General features: G+C 32.4%; 1 protein-coding gene across 1 annotated transcript in view; it reads right to left on the bottom strand.

Moving 5' to 3' along the window:
* SI (sucrase-isomaltase) overlaps positions 1-17,076 on the bottom strand; it is a gene marked incomplete at its 5' end in the record, with an annotated part of 105,568 nt that overhangs the window by 28,758 nt on the left and 59,734 nt on the right. Inside the window, 10 exons of the mRNA XM_082624891.1 lie at positions 1,176-1,235; positions 2,922-3,032; positions 4,145-4,273; positions 5,770-5,895; positions 5,982-6,094; positions 6,190-6,286; positions 8,173-8,341; positions 9,742-9,896; positions 11,231-11,437; positions 16,128-16,283. Coding sequence (XP_082481017.1) covers positions 1,176-1,235; positions 2,922-3,032; positions 4,145-4,273; positions 5,770-5,895; positions 5,982-6,094; positions 6,190-6,286; positions 8,173-8,341; positions 9,742-9,896; positions 11,231-11,437; positions 16,128-16,283 — 1,323 coding nt within the window. The remainder of the gene's footprint in view (positions 1-1,175; positions 1,236-2,921; positions 3,033-4,144; positions 4,274-5,769; positions 5,896-5,981; positions 6,095-6,189; positions 6,287-8,172; positions 8,342-9,741; positions 9,897-11,230; positions 11,438-16,127; positions 16,284-17,076) is intronic.

The raw sequence follows: 17,076 nt of genomic DNA, 5'->3' as shown, positions 1-17,076 counted from the left end.
TAAATCAAACTAAACAGTTTTTGCACAAAATAAGAAACAATCAATGAAGTGAAAATGTAACCTACAACCCAATAGAGAAAACACTATAACACACTTAGAAAATGGGCAAAGATTTGAATAGACATTTCTCTGAAGAACACATACAAATGGCCAACAGATAAAAGATGTTCAACATCACTAGTCATCAGGGAAATGCAAATCAAAACCATAGTGAGATGTAACCTCACACCTGTTGGGATGTCTATTATCCATAAAAGAGGGAAAACAAGTGCTGGTGAAGATGTGGAGAAACTGGATGCCTGTACACTGTTCGTGGGAATGAAAAATGGTGCAGCCACTGAGAAAAACAGTATTAAAATTCTTCCAAAAATTAAAAATAGAACTACCATATGATCCAGCACTCCCATTTGGGGACATTTATCCAAAAAGACCTAAAATCAGGATCTCAAAGAGGTATCTGAACTCCTATATTTATTGCTACATTATTTACAAGAGTGAAGATATTGAAATAAATTAAATGTCCATTGATGGATGAATTGATAAAGAAAATGTGGTATATACAATGGAGTTCTATTCAGTCTTCAAACAGAAGGAGATTCTCCAATACGGGGCAACATGAATAAACCTTAAGGACACTATGCTGAGTAAAATCAGCCATTTATAGAAAGACAAATAATTCCACTTATATGAGGTATCTAAAATAGTCAAACTCATAGAATCTGAGAGTTGACTGGTAGTTGCCAGGGGCTGGGGTTCCAGGGGTAATTGGGAGTTACTATTCAATAGTCATAAGTGTCAGTTACACGAGATGAATAAGTTCTAATGATCTGCTGTACAACACTGTCCCTAGGGTGAAGGCTGCTATATCTTAAACTTAAAATTTTAAGAGTAAGTGTCATATTAAGCATTCTTACTACAAAAAAAATTAAAAAAAAAAGAATTGTTCCTTGGATTAAATACAATAAAATGTAAAATTGCTTCATAGAGTGACTGAAACATGTTGGTATTTAAAAAAATAAATAAATCTGATTTAATATGGTCTGATATAGAGAATTAGAAAATAAGCCATCACTTTTTTTAAGGAAAGTATTCAAATTGAATTATTGGTCAAAGTCGTCATTAAATCCCAGTGCTGAATTTCTTTCAGTTAAATAGTTAATCAATATGAAACTTACATTAACATCTTCATCTATTAGACTTTCATCTTTTGTTACATTTGGCAAATCTGGCCAAACCTACAAAGAGAGAAGAGATGGGAAACCAGTTCAAAAGAAATTCAGTGTGGTATGACTGTTGTAAACAAAGTGTAATAGAGTTTTAGAAGCATATTACAGACTCAAGATCCCCAGATCAGTAATTCCTTCAATTATTTTTTTTCAGTTTGTGTTCTGGTATATGTATCATTTGCAAACTATTCCCATTTTCCATATTAATCTCCTCTTTAGTAGGGCAAATAAGGAAAAGAATACCATCCTTTGTGGTCAGTAGCGATTTTGCAAACAATGCATGTAACCAAAAGGTCTGGTCAAGAATTAATATGAGAAGCATATTCTAAATTTAATTTAATGTGGTATATTAAAACTCTTTCTACAATTACCCCAGGATTAAAATCTAAAAACAAAAAGTATATATTTATATTAAAGGTATTGAAGATCTGAGTTGGAGGATGCCATGCTGAGGCAAATATCTTCTTGGTTTTTGCAGTTAGTACTAAATCCTCCTCTTTCCCACACAACTACTCAAGCCCCTGCCCCCCTGCCTACCAATGTTTTATTCTACCGCAACCACAAACACAGAACAGAGCCCAAATTCAATCAGGCCAAAAGCTCTGGGATTTAAATCTATGTTGTAAAAATTAGAAAGTCCCATATAAAAATGTAAATAATTCACAGAGTGGTAATTACATACAAGGAATTAGTTGCTGATAGAGAATAGTGTTTGAAAGGTAGAAATCTGAGAAAACGTATGGAATGAGAAAATATAAAATGAGGAGAAAGTAAGAAGAAAAAGAATCCCTTTCTATAGCCAGTAGTGTATACCTGTAATGTTTCTTAAAACATTGTGATTTTTCACTGTTTATCACATAATTTTTTTCTATTTTACTTTTACCGTTTTAATTTGAAATATTTTGAGACTTATAGAAATGTCACCAACATTATATCTAGTGTTTTTCTATACACTTCACTGTGCTTCCCCTAATATTAACATATTTATAACCACTGTACAATTATCAAAACCAAGAAATTAACATTAGTAGAATATTATTAACTAATCTACAGTCTATGTTCGAATTTCACCACTTTTATCACTAGCATTCTATTTTTGGTCCAAGATCCAAAAAGACTCCCATATTTCATTAATTACATCTCCCATTATGGGATTTTTTTTTTCATTCTAGTTATGACTAGTGGATTTTTTCTTTACTCTTTATATATAAGCAAAATCAGGATGCTTTCTATAATGTGTTAATATACACAGGTTGAGATATTATTGCTTAAATTAAATACAATGAATTATATTCCCTGTTCAAGTCAGGAATACTATAAGTATAGCTTTTACAAACATTGTTTCTTTTATCAATGAGATGTTTTTAAGAGAAGTACAAACATTTAAATGACCCATGTAGTATAGAATAGTGAATAACCATATTATTAATGTAAGTTTTATAATAAAACACGAGGTACCAAGAAATACAATAAAAGACAATTTAAAGATGAAACAAATAGTATTTGAACATAGGACATATAAATTCTTTCTTTGTTTCTAATAATTTGGATTGAACTCAGAGTATTATTTTATTTATTACCTATTAAGTCATTACATCTCTCCCTCTGAATATGTTTTTAACTGTGGCTTAATTAAATAGAAACTTTCAAATATAATTTTTATACTTATTTTCTTTCAAGATATCAATTCAGTACCTTTGCCCAACAAATATCATTGGTGTTAGGCCATTTGACAAAGACATCTTTCTCTTTTCCTCTTTCAAAGGCAGGGTAAGGCTTCGTTTCATTCCCTGAAATTGCTGGATCCTGAAATTAAAATGAAATACAATCCAGGTAACTATGGTATAAAAGTATATCCACTTGAGTAGCTCTTATAAAATGTTACAATTTTCCATTATTAGATTATCATTGTATTGTAGTCTCACATGGACTGACAAAGGGACTGATGGCATAAACTTTTTTGTTCTAGTTAGATTGTCTTCTAAATTCCCTAGAAGGAAAGTTTAAGAACTTTTGAAAATGTATTAGCTATGATTTCAAGCTAGATTACAGGTGTTTTTTGCTTTGTTTTTATATCTCCATGGGATTTCTGGCTACCTACCTTGCTTTCTGTAAGATATTGATGAAATATTCTTCCCACTGAATCACTAACTTTTTTAAATAAATCTATTTATTTATTTATTTTTAGCTGCGTTGGATCTTCGTTGCTGCGCACAGGCTTTCCCTACTTGTGGCAAGCAGGGGTTACTCTTTGTTGCGGTGCACGGGCTTCTCAGTGTGATGACTTCTCTTGTTGCAGAGCAAGGGCTCTAGGCATGCGGGCTTCAGTAGTTGTGGTGCATACACTCAGTGTAGTTGTGGCTTGCGGGCTCTAGAGCACAGGCTCAGTAGTTGGGGCACACAGGCATAGTTGCTCCATGGCATGCAGGGTCTTCCTGGGCCAGAGCTCAAACCCATGTTCCCTGCATTGGCAGGCAGATTCTTAACAACTGTGCCACCAGGGAAACCCCTGAATCACTAACTTGAAGTAAAATTTTTAAACATGACAAGCATAAGAAGCAGTCCCAGAGAATAAGTTGAGAATTGTATAGGAATAGAAAATCCATCATCACTTTGTGATAGTGTCTGTAAATTGAGACCAGTCTGTAGCTTGGATGACTACTAGAAAACAAACTGCCTTTGATTCCCAGCTTTATTTAGTCTTAAATCTCTAAGGATACACCTAAGAATGAAGGTAGCCTGTGGCAGCCATGTAAATGAAATGAAGTGTTAAAGGAAGAAAGATTTAGATTTGGGAGTACAATCCAAAATTATATACTTCATATTCTGGAACACCTTTTCCTTCCTCATTCAGGAGAGAAATCTTAAAAAAACTAAGATAATAAGGCTCAGATAGAATATAAAATATAAACACTGACCAGGACAATAATGTATCTCATCCCCTCACTTCTTATTTTGTCAACAAACTGAGGAAGGTCACGGAATTCTTCATCAATCGTAAAGTCTAGTTGCCTTTCCATGTAATCAATGTCTGTGTGTTGAACATCCTGAAAGATATAAGAATTTTAGTGGGGTAAGATTCAATAGAGGGAGTTTGTCACATTCTATTATATTTATGAAAGTAACAGCAATATGAAAGTTTAAATTCCTAAGAGAATTAATCAAGTAGTGCAATGTTCAAGAAATAAAAGTAGCATGTATAGATGCAAAATATTCTAAGAGCAAGTTCGTGTAAGTGCTCTGTTTTGTTAACAGTTCATTAAATAGTCATTTTGATTTAGAAGTACAAATTCTTTCAAATCAGTATCTTTTGTTATATAATTTCCAAAGGAAATAGGAAGACACAGGAATAAAGGACTTATGAGGTTATGAAATTATATTAAATGGCAATTTGGAATTTTGTACAATATATAGAAATAGGTATTGCTGTATTTCTGGAAACACAAAGCAAATATGGGATAATTTCAAATAATTCTAATATTGCCAAAGGGGAATAAAGAATTATTAGTAAATCCATCAATAATTATAAAATTATTCTTTTATTATCCACCAAAGTCATTTTTGAAATAAAAGCCCAAGCTTAAATAAGAAAAATATTGTTTACAAGTAGGTATTTACAAATATATTTAAAGTAATAAATGCTTCATGAAATCTTTAATTTAGGCCTAAATAACATTTTAAAACATTATTTTCTGTTAATAGACAATTTCTTCTTCTAGGTGTTATAAAAATATGGCTAGCATAGTAGACCTAATAATGAAAAAATCTCCTTTTTAAAACATTTTTTTCACTTGCGTATTGCTACATCATCAACCTAAACAATTAGTTTCCCTATAATAATGTATTCAGGAACCATATATTGGATTCTACTATAGGTAGTGATGTCTTATAAATGAGGTCCTTCTTACTCTTCTTAGAATGAGTTCTTATATACAAAGCATTCTAGATTTCAATGTTTAAATGTTACTAGGAGGATCCCTGAGATTACTTAATCTTCCTAAAAAATAAAAATCACAGGAAGTGATTATCTCTGGATACTTAAGAATATTTACTTTCCCAAACACTGAGGGAAGAAGATATTCTGCAAGCCCACTAATTCTGTATTCTAATATGACAACTATTGTCTATTCCATGGCAAAAATAATTGTTTCACCTCGAATTCTTTTTGTGTAATTTGTCACATTAGTTGATGAAATAGGTTTCTATGGACTCTTACTCATTTAATGAGAAGAGAAGAAATGTGTTTGACTACCTACGAGACCCAAAGCTTCTGAGAGAAAAGCAAGTGAACAGTAACTTGTTTAGTACAACTCACAGCCATGGAACAGGTGAGAAAGGAGGAAAAGGAATGGTATTATCCCTTTATTTTATCCATCCGATAAAGGCTACTAATAAAATCTCATATCCAATTCATTTGGTGCTACTAACAAGCACTGATTTTTGCCAAATGCTTAAAATAATTTTAAAGTATATGTGTTTAATTACTTCATTCTGCTTTTATAGGTGACATATTTAACACTGTTTTAAAAATTGATATACGTACATAGGGGATCTGAGCAGCCACCATGCCATTATATACTTCTTCAACTTGTGACGTATTTCTGTACCCATAAAGACATAACTGGAATCCCAAAGCCCAATAAGGTGGCATGACTGGTTGGCCAATTACCTTTGAAAAAAATTATTTGTGAACAAAGAGAATTACTTTATATCATTAAAAAACTTTATTATTTTTTTTTTATTGTGCAATCATACTTTATGGTATTGCTTTGTTGCGACTTCTGGAGATGGGCCCAAAAACATATAAAAGTCCAAGATTCCTCCAATTATGCGATAAGTTAGAGCAGGAGTTGGTTGAAATGTAACATCTGGAAGTCCAAAATATGATTACATTTTAATCTATGTTATTATTTTATTAAAGTCACATAAAATATGATAAACTAAAAAAAAAAAATTGTTTTACCCATTGCATTGCTGTTAAGTAAGAGAACTCCATGAGCATGGCTCTCATCTTCCAGAGACATGTAATAGGGATGAAATCCATAGGAATTAAGTTTATACTAAAATTAAAAAAAATAATAATATATATTTAAATAATAATAGAATGTGAATTTTGTAAATGTAATATTTAAATTCACTCTACAATTGAACCTAGGAATTTAAATGTTCCTTCATTGCACATATAAACTATGATTGAATTAAACACATTTTTTTAGAAAATCATTTATTTATTATTTGAAGCGTTACTGCATTAGAGAATGTGAATGAATATACAACTGTGTAACACTCACAAATACTGCCACACTAACTTATGTAAAAAAACATTGGTTTTAGGGCTTCCCTCGTGGCGCAGTGGTTGAGAGTCCGCCTGCCGATGCAGGGGACATGGGTTCATGCCCCGGTCCAGGAAGATCCCACATGCCGCAGAGCGGCTGGGCCTGTGAGTCATGGCCGCTGAGCCTGCGCGTATGGCGCCTATGCTCCTCAACGGGAGAGGCCACAACAGTGAGAGGCCCGCGTATCGCAAAAACAAAACAAAACAAAACAAAACAAAACATTGGTTTTAGAATAGTTGGGTTTCTTTTCACAGGATATGTGTCTTAATTTATTTATAAATTTGTACTTCTCTTTTAATAATAGAATGCTCTATAAATGATTAAACTGATCAAAGTACTCAAACTCTTTAAGTACTTAATGTGATAATATTTAAGTTTATATAATATTTTGATAATATTTTAAACATTAATATGCTGTTTATATACAAAGCATTTAATTTCATTTTCAGCTAGATCTTTTCATTTTACAGAATAGAAAATCTATACTCAGGGTCATGAAATATCTTGTCAAGGTTACAAAGCTTACAAGTTGATGATCCCTAATCAAATTGATATCATTGACACACACTGAATCCCAGTAACTGATTAGCATGTGAAAGAAAATTTATATATTAAGAATCAAGGTTATATTAACCTAATAATGCCAATACTAATGTTGAAGGTTTTTTTTCTGTTTTTTTTTTTTTTTTTTTTTTTTGGCCCCGCCACAGGGCATGTGGGATCTTACTTCCCAGACCAGGGATTGAACCCATGCCCTGCAGTAGGAGCATGGAGTCTTAACCACTGGGCTGCCAGGGAAGCCCCTGAAGGATTTTAAAGAGGTAAATTTTGGTAGAACATATTCTTTCAAGTGGAATAAATGAAAAACAGCCTTCATAAGTCTGAACTATTGTGATACAAATAAAAGTTGTATGAGCACCTAACAATAAAAAGTGGTTATGACATTATACACATTTATAATCTCATACTGAATATATCCTTTAAGTTAACATCACATGTGAAAAATGGAAATGAGCTAGTATTTTTATTAAAATGTATTTTCCATTATATGTTTAGAATAATTATAGTTTATATCAATTGTTCAATGTATTAAATATTCATGAAATGTACACCATTAATAAGACAAAACATTGGGAAAAGTGATACGAACATATAAAAACATTTTCTAAAACTGTAACTTGCAATATAACCTCATAAAAATGCACAACTGCAGCTTAGGGTAACAAAGGAAAAAGCATTCAAATCTTTATCTAAGGAGTAGAAAAAAATTTCAAAGAGAAGCCAGTTATTTTCTAAAAGCTGAAAGTAAACATGTATTTGACAAGGAATTCTGAATCTGAATGTTCTTTCTATGCAGTTGAGAGGGTAAGGAATTGGGTCACAACCTCACTTCTCACTGTAGTCAATGATGTTATCCATTCGATCCTCTACTTTCACCTGTAATTTATGGTGACTTTTCATTTGTTTTTCAGAAAATCACTCTAGCAGCTCTTAGGATCTCTAGCCCCCTTTCATTGCTTCAATATTGAAGTACAGGCCTACAAAGAAGGGGCTGGGGTCTGAATCATGGTCTTAGTTGCCACTTGGGGTAGTCAAATATTGGTACCTACACCAAGTGGTTGGTCTCTTGTGAACATTCCCCAAGTACGCCAGTTCAGATCTCGCTTAAATGCTGTGTGTTCCATTTCCCCAAAACCATATATATATTCTGATGGTAGGCGTGTGGATATTTGAATGAACTGGTTGTTAAAAGCAAATCCAGGAAGGCGAGAATCCCAACTGAAAACAAAAGAAAACAATTTTATTCCTGTATACATATACAAATAGTATCACAAATAATAAAGGTAATTCTTTCTTAGGTGTTATAAAAATCAACTGTATTTTTCTCTATAGGCCTTATCATACCCAGATACAAATAGAAATAGATAATTTTTCCAATACATATTTTGGCTAAGTTAAGGAATATCTAAAATATATTTCATATATTCATATATTCATAATCTTATTATGGCTACATGTTTGTCTTTAGACATATATTGCTTTTTAAAATAAAATTAATATAAAGTTTTCAGTAATATATGACCTAGAAGTAATATATGTCCTAGGAATTGAAAGTGCTTTATTGTCCTGTTCCCTTGAGATAATCAGTAAATTTTTACTACTTATAGAACAAAAAGAAATCAATATCAAAATAAACTATAAGGTATAATGGATATTTTAATTCTAAACTCTATTACTATTCCCAATCATTTTCTTCTTCTTTTGTTTTGTATTTATAAAAACATGTGTTTATGAAGAAATCCAGAAGAAATGTGCTACAGAGAATGTCATTTGTAAGAAGAAAATAAAAGAAGAAGAAAAGAAAGTTGGCAGGGAAAGGAAACATAAGTATTAAAAAGAATTTGAGACATATTCAAATTTTTATATTAATGATTTTGAAAAAGTATTTACTAAAGAGTAATGCTTCCTGAATAGCAATAAATAATGCCTCTGCATCAGGAATTTTATACAAAATCATTTTGCTTCTTCTCCTTTGGAACAAAACTATTATCATAACAACAAAATTTGAAAACAATATAAACATAATTTTCTTCATTATTTGTATCCATACTGATAATACCTGAATACATCGTGGCAGCATGTTGTAAAGGATAGCAGAGCAAGCTTAAATTACATAGAAGTATCTTTTAATACACTGTAGTTTGTAGAGCTTTTTACCAAATAAAGGTAATATTTTAAAATTTATGTTTATTCATTAGACATAAAAACATATCTATATGTGTATATCTTAATTTCATTTCATCAATTCCTGGCAAAGATAGTATTAACTCTATCAAATTCCAGGACCAAAAAACTCCAATTTCAATAGTTCTAATAAAATATTTACATAACACATTTCCAACTGCTTATTTTGACAACACTCATCATGCTTTTCAATAGGAGTCTTGGTTTTGGTTCTCAACTTGATTAGAAGAATAGGTCTGATATTTAATAATGAAATTCATCACATCCAAAGTGTAAATAAAATTTTACACCAACTGTTAATGGTTTGCTGACTTTAGTTTTTAAATGTTAAAATAAGCCAAATTATTTAATACATGCACCTAAAACCACTTTTGGTGTGATGACATGCTAGCACAGTGAAAATATCCTTCATATCAAATAATTGAATCACTTACATAATTCTTCCTGTGCTTCTCCTTCGAATCTGGATACCAAAAGGATTTTCCTTGATTTCAACATCATAAAGTCTATTTTCATAAGTACTTGTCGGTGTAGCTGGAATGTTTAATGGTACTGGAACTTCATATCTCTTATTTTGGGGGTCATAAATCTATTACAGAGAGATAATGAAAACAGGTATGTTTTGTTCTTATTGCCAACACATTAGGTACATATCATTAAATAATTTAAATAATGGTTCAAACAAGAATATTTAGAATTCTTATCATAATTCCTAATTTTATATCCATGGCCCATATATCTATATAGAATTCTATACATATACATAGATATGTAATGGACTCAAGTTATGTACTGTATTTTACCTGTTTTAATGTTTTATAATTCATTTTTCCATACAATGAGAAATCTTCAAAAAGAGAACTTTAAAGCTAAATATTCACTTATATGCATACACAAAATTATTTATCACGTCATGGTTAGACAAAATTGTTTCAATATTTTTGCCTTATGTATGATCTTACAATGAATATTAATGCTAATTTATCTTCATTCATGTCTTTATTTCCCCAGTACAATACTTATAAGTGATAGTATTAGGTCAGAGTATTCTAACATTTTTAGGATCCTTGATAAACTATTGGCAAACTGTTTTCCAGAATTAGTGTACTAATTAATATTGTCACTAAAATGTGTACTCTAATACTATTATATGTTAAACTAAAAAGCATTTATTTCTCAAACTGTCATTTATTTCCTTGCTGATGAGGATCAACCATTTTCTACATGATTATTCAAATTTAGCTTTCCCATTCTTTGTATTTGCCTTTAGTTCCTTTTATTTTTAATGAGTATAAGTACTTTAATATTTTATTCCAAATTTTATTTCTTTTTCTGTTAAATGTCTGCTTGTGAGGTCTTAATATATTTTTTTGATTGTATGAGTTGAAATTGCTTTCCATTTGTCATATATGAGTCAGTACTATTTCTAATAGTTTTCTTAATGGATTCCCTTGAAGCTCTTAGGTAAAAAATAATTGCTAAGTGTAACTATTCAAAGAAATTCTCTCTTTTGTATTTCTTATTGCATTGGCCAGAAAATTCAGATCACTGTTTAAAAAGAAATAATGGAAACAGTAAGTATCCTATTGTGTTTATTTTTTTCTGTTTTGTTTATTTTAATGGGACAAACAACATAGTCCAATTCTAAGTGATTTATCAAGAATTTAAATAATTAAAAAACACCACTATATGTTTAATTATTCACAAAGCTAGCAAAAACAAAAAAAATTATTTATTGTTCATCTATCTAGGAGCTCTGTTGGAAAAAAAGCACTTTACTTTATAGAATCAAAATGTCATCAACCCAATAAATAATCCTTAGTATTACATGAAAAATCCAAGCACCAAATCTATTTAAAATCTGTCTTGAGAGATGAATCATGCATTGAGATAGTTTATATTAATAGTTTATATTAAACATACCTTAAACTGCAGCATATCATCTTTATGATATTTCACCTCCACATGAAGAGTTGGGATGGGATCAGAAGGTAGCTTTATTCGAGCTTTTACAGTATTCAGCTGGAGGTCAGCTGTTATACCCACTGATGAGTAATGAGTTGACTGGACTAAGTAAGAGTTGTCTTCTTTAGGAAAGTAACACTCAGGTGTTTTGGATCCTAAAGGAGCCTAAAAACAAGACAAGTTCATTGTCACAAATTGTAAGCATTGTAATATTAAAAAAAAATAAGGTAGACATGTTAATCACATGTTGTATGATTTACAAATGTTATTGTTTAATACTAAAATGAAATTGCAGTCATAGCACAAAATATCTATTAGGCAACATGACACACCATGTAGTAAAATGTTTAGAATATTTACATTTTGACTCTAAAGACATACAGGTAGAGCAGAACAATCAAATGTCATAGTTTTTCAATTCAGAATATAGATGATTGTGTTGTCTCTGAAAATAATTAAGTATATTACTCATAACTTTTGATCGCAAGTTTGTTTTTACACTTCTTATTGATTACTGCCTTTTTTTGTGTGTAAAATGACTCTACAATAACCCTCAGAGTGGCATGAATTTAAAGTTCTTTTCTTTTACTTATAATCAAAGTATATTATTCTTTATTTCATGACTGGTCTTTCTATTGGTTAATTACATCCTGATCAGTATTATAATAGGAACTGTGGCCAAAGATCAGGGCAAATTAATTTGTATAGGGGTGGCAGCTAAGACCTCAGAAAAAGAATGAAACACTGTGGCTTTGATGGCCAGTTGCATTACCACAATCCATTCTCCCATCTTTCTTATGAAATTAATATATTGTTGGAAGAAGCAATGTGCCCATCTATATTTCCCAGTCTCTTTTGAGGAAGTTGTATGTGACCCCCCCCCACACACACACACACAAATCTCCTTAAAAGAAAAGGATATAAGCTGATTAAATTAGGATATCCTTTGCTCTTCCACCTTCCAGGCCTGGAATGCATATGTAATTGTATAATAAAACTTTGTGGATGAAAGACAAATGATAAATAGGGGACAGTGACAACATTTAGATACCAGAATATTAGGCCTGAGATTTTTTTCTGTAATAGAAAAATAAATCCTGTCTTGTTTAACCAAATCAGATTTTAGGTCTCTGATACCTTCAGCTTCAGGCAATCCTTAACTGATAGGAATACTTCAGTACTCATTCCAAAGGCATGGAATCGAGTGCCAATGGAACCAGGAAAATGGTCAACTTTAGAAAATGACTTTAGAATGTCTGTATATGTCTGCTTCATAGCTGTCTTTCTGCCCAGTAACACTTTCCCTTTATCATTTTATGTGTTCTCATTTATCTTTCTTGGTAGTTTATCAGCATTGTTATTTTTTGTAGTTAGGATGAAAATAATCTTGTGATTTAATTTATGGAAACTGTATAAATCCCATCTAAACCACCCCTTTTCATATAATCTCAATCACTATGTCCCTCACTTGCTTTCTTACACTCAGTTGCAAAACAACAATGCTGGGAAAAAAACCTATCCTCTACATTCTCAGTGCCTACAACTGTGTGGCTGAATGGCTTGAAAAATGCACACAATCATGTAGACTGCTCTCCCTTTATATAATCATGAAAGTTAGAGTGGGTCCAAAAGATCAATCATACTATATTTGCCTAGTTCACTCACTATCACACTGCCTTGGAAAACATTTTCCTTTTTTCTCCAGCCACAAAAACCCTCCCTATTCTCATCATCTCCTAATGATTTTCGTTAGTATTTTAGTATGGAAAAGAAAGCAATTGGGAGAAAAATCAGAACGAAACACCACAACTACCCACCCACCTCTTTACCTCCTGTTACAAAATATGTATGGTCTACCCTTCTATCTAAGGTGAACCATTTCATTCGTGCACCCAATCTCATGCCTCCTTGCCAACAAAGACATTTCTCCTGCAATTCTCAATTCTCTGCCCTGCATCACTAATATTCCACTTTTTTTTTTTTTTTTTTTTTTTTTTTTTTTTTTTTTGCAGTACGCAGGCCTCTCACTGTTGTGGCCTCTCCCGTTGCGGAGCACAGGCTCCGGACGCACAGGCTTAGCGGCCATGGCTCACGGGCCCAGCCGCTCCGCAGCATATGGGATCCTCCCAGACCGGGGCACGAACCCGTATCCCCTGCATCGGCAGGCGGACTCTCAACCACTGCGCCACCAGGGAGGCCCAATATTCCACTTATTATTGGTTATTCTCAATGGCATAAACCAATTTGATTTCTCCCATCTTAAAAGAAACTGTCACCTCACTCATTTCTCAAATTACTGCTGTATTTTTTATGCTTTCCTTAGAGCAAAATATGAAAGGTTTGCTATATTCACTCTCTCTAATTTGTCTCTTCATTCTTACTGGAATCTCATTCTCACTCTGACCAGGCTTTAAATCCCAGCATTCCATCAGTATTTCTCTTGTAATAGTTACCAAAGATTTCCATGCTGCCAAATCCATACTTCAGTTTCTAGTTCTTATTTTACTGATTTATAAGTATAATTTGCACAGTTGATAATTTTCTCTGTCTTGGAACGCTTTGTTCACTTGGCTGACAGGAAGCAACATTTTATCTGTTTTCAACCTACTTCTTTTACAATTTGTTCTCAGTCTCTTTTCTGGTTCCTTATCATTTCCCTGAGTCTAAATGTTGGATGATTCAGGGTTTAGTTTTTGACCTTTTCCCTTTTCTATTCAGGCTCATTCCTTTGATGATGTCCTCTCATCACATGATTTTAAACACTGTATATATGTTGACTCTAAATTTTAGATCTTACCAATGATATAAACTTTTCAGTTTCATTAGTTTACATCTCACAATTGGAAAACTGCACTTGGATTTGTATTGAGTACCTCAACCTTAATTTGTCTAAATCTTAATTCTTCCCCTCCATGTTCGTTTACGCAGTTTTGTCCATCTTTGTTACTATCAACTTTCTTTTTTCCAGCTGTTTAAACCAAAAACTTGAAGTCATTTTTACCCTTCTCTCATATTCTATATCCAATCAAGGAACAACAATTTTTGGCTTTATCTTTAAGATATGCAGAAAAGGCAAACACTTATTACTAATTCTACCATTACCACTGTGGCTCAATCTACCAATATTTTATTTTGAGTACTGTAACAGCCTCTTTCCTGGTCTCCCTGCCTTATTCTTCTAACAGTCTGTTCTCAACACAGAGCCATTATAGTCCTATTAAGATGGAAATTTAATTTTCTCATTCATCTTTTCAAAACTCTCCAGAAGTATTCTATCTCGGAGTAAAAATCTTAATCCTAAAAATGGTCTAAGTAATTGATCTACATTATTTGTTCCCATATGTCTATAATTTCATCTTCTGCTGTTCTTCCATTCACTCACTCTGTTTCAGACACGATGGCCTCCTTGCTGTTTGTGGACTATACCAGGCACATTCTTACTTCAGGTTGATGTATTTTCTTACTGGAATATCATTTATATTCATTTTTTTAACTTGTATATTGGAGTATAGTTGATTAACAAGGTTGTGTTAGTTTCAGGTGATAATGAGAGTAAGTGACCATGCACTGAATACAATGGAGAATGGGTATGGATTTGAATGAAGAGCTGGAATTTAAAAAGAAGATTTTGGAGGCATATTGGAAAGATACTTCACTATTTGGTTTTTATTGATTTCATTATCTTTTCTCCTCCTCACTTCTTTGTTCAATTTTTCCATAAACTTACCTAATGGTAAAGATTATGCTACTTTATCAAGCAATGCAGAGGAATGAGGGCCATTTCTCTGGTGGCAGAGATTCTATATATTCCCTCATATAAGTGCAGACATTTTTGGGAAGTTGCTGGCAGATGTGTCTAGACTCTTCTCAGTGTTATAACACATGCATTTAATTTATTGATTATATGAAATAATTTCTTTTTTTGCTGACAAAACCCAATGATGTAACCAAAAGTTCAGAATTTAAAAAATAAAATGAGTGTAGCAAGAGGGGACTTTTCCCATATCTGTTTCTGTAAAAACGTCTACTATCAATGACCATCATTGTTGTTGAAAGTTTTTTTTTAATTAATTAATTTTATTTATTTATTTTTGGCTGCATTGGATCTTTGTTGCTGTGCGTGGGCTTTCTCTAGTTGTGGAGAGCGGGGCATACTCTTCCTTGTGGTGTGTAGGCTTCTCATTGTGGTGGCCTCTCCCATTGAGAGCACAGGATCTAGGTGTGCAGGTCCCAGTAGTTGTGGCTTGTGGACTCTAGAGCGCAAGATCATCAGTTGTGGCGCACGGGCCTAGCTACTCCACGGCATGTGGGATCTTCCTGGGCTAGAGCTCAAACCCGTGTGCCCTGCATTGGTGGGCAGATTCCTAACCACTGCACAACCAGGGAAGCACTGTTCTTGAAATCTTGACCAAAATTACTGGCAGAAATTGTCACCTCTTAGTGGAACAGATACAGTCCATCAATCAATTTCAGAAATTTTAATAACTTGAGACAATGCCTTTGAAAGACTACTCCCTACTGGCATAATACCTTGCTCAATTAAGCTAGTCAGCCACAACTAACATCTAACAGAGTGCAACAAATAGAGTTCTAGTTTATTAAATAAAGTAACACTATCCAAAATGCCTGGAAAGCAACTTATACATCCATTTAGTCTGGCATTTACTAAATTATGTCTTTGAAGAATTAATTAAGATAAAGATAAATTATCTATTAGAAGTCCTAATTTCAAATTCCAAATGCTTCTCTAGCTGAATTTAGTTTATATGCTGTAGAATTAAAATTATAATATGTACGGTTTACTTTGAAACATTTATGTGAAAGCCATATCATGAATAATTAAAATTCTTATTACCGTTTCCCATAAGCAGCCACGTTCTTCACAGCGTTGTTTAGTTGCAATGTCTGCATCTGGATAACAAGTAAACTTTTCAGCTTCCAAGAAAGTTTGATCCCATTGAACAGTAAAGTTTCTTCCAAGGTTAAACATGAGATTGTAAATTAGTAGATTCTTTGAAGAGAAAGAAAACTTTAAAATATTTCTGACCACTGGACAATTTAAAAATACTTAACATTTTTAAAATGCAGCAACCCCACAGCAATTCTTCAAATCAAATCATTACTAATTTTAATATAACACTAAAAGAAATAATAGAAAAGAGAAAACATGGCATGCCACTGAAATAGCTAGAATCTCAAGACAGTTCTCAAAACTATGAGAAATTATAGAATACTGATGAAAAACATTATCTTTAAATACAGATGTGTTCAATTCTCAGTTCTGATAATTAATGCTCATGAATCTGGGGAAATTATCTACCCTGTTTTATCTTCAATTTCCTCCCCCTGTAAAATGGGGATAATGAATAAATTATCTGTGAAATTTAAAACACCTAGCATAATGCTTGGGGCATACCAGGTATGAAATAAATATTAGTTCCCTCAATGAAGAAAAAGGGAAGAAAATGTTGACCACTTTGATTGATTTGGAGGCTCCTAGAGTCAGAGGAGAGGAATATTATTTATTTAGTTTCCTAATTTTATACACTGCTTATAATATTTGAGGGACAAATTAGAGAGGAGATAACATGGTATTATGCAAAAAGAAAAAAAAAAGTGAAAGGATAGTGTCCAAGCACAGGAGAATTAGAAAGATGTATCTACAAGTGTCTTTGTAAATCTTTACATTAGCATAAAAATAGAAACAGATATAAACTAGGATTGTAAAAACATACAATAAAGTAATTTTGTATTATGCCCACTTGATAATCTTTGTTAGAGCCATAGAGTTCTCAATAAACCTG

This window comes from Mesoplodon mirus (genome assembly GCF_964341445.2).
Source record: "Mesoplodon mirus genome assembly, chromosome: 6".
NCBI classification, from domain to species: Eukaryota; Metazoa; Chordata; class Mammalia; order Artiodactyla; family Ziphiidae; genus Mesoplodon; species Mesoplodon mirus.
This window is presented reverse-complemented; position numbering and strand designations above follow the sequence as displayed.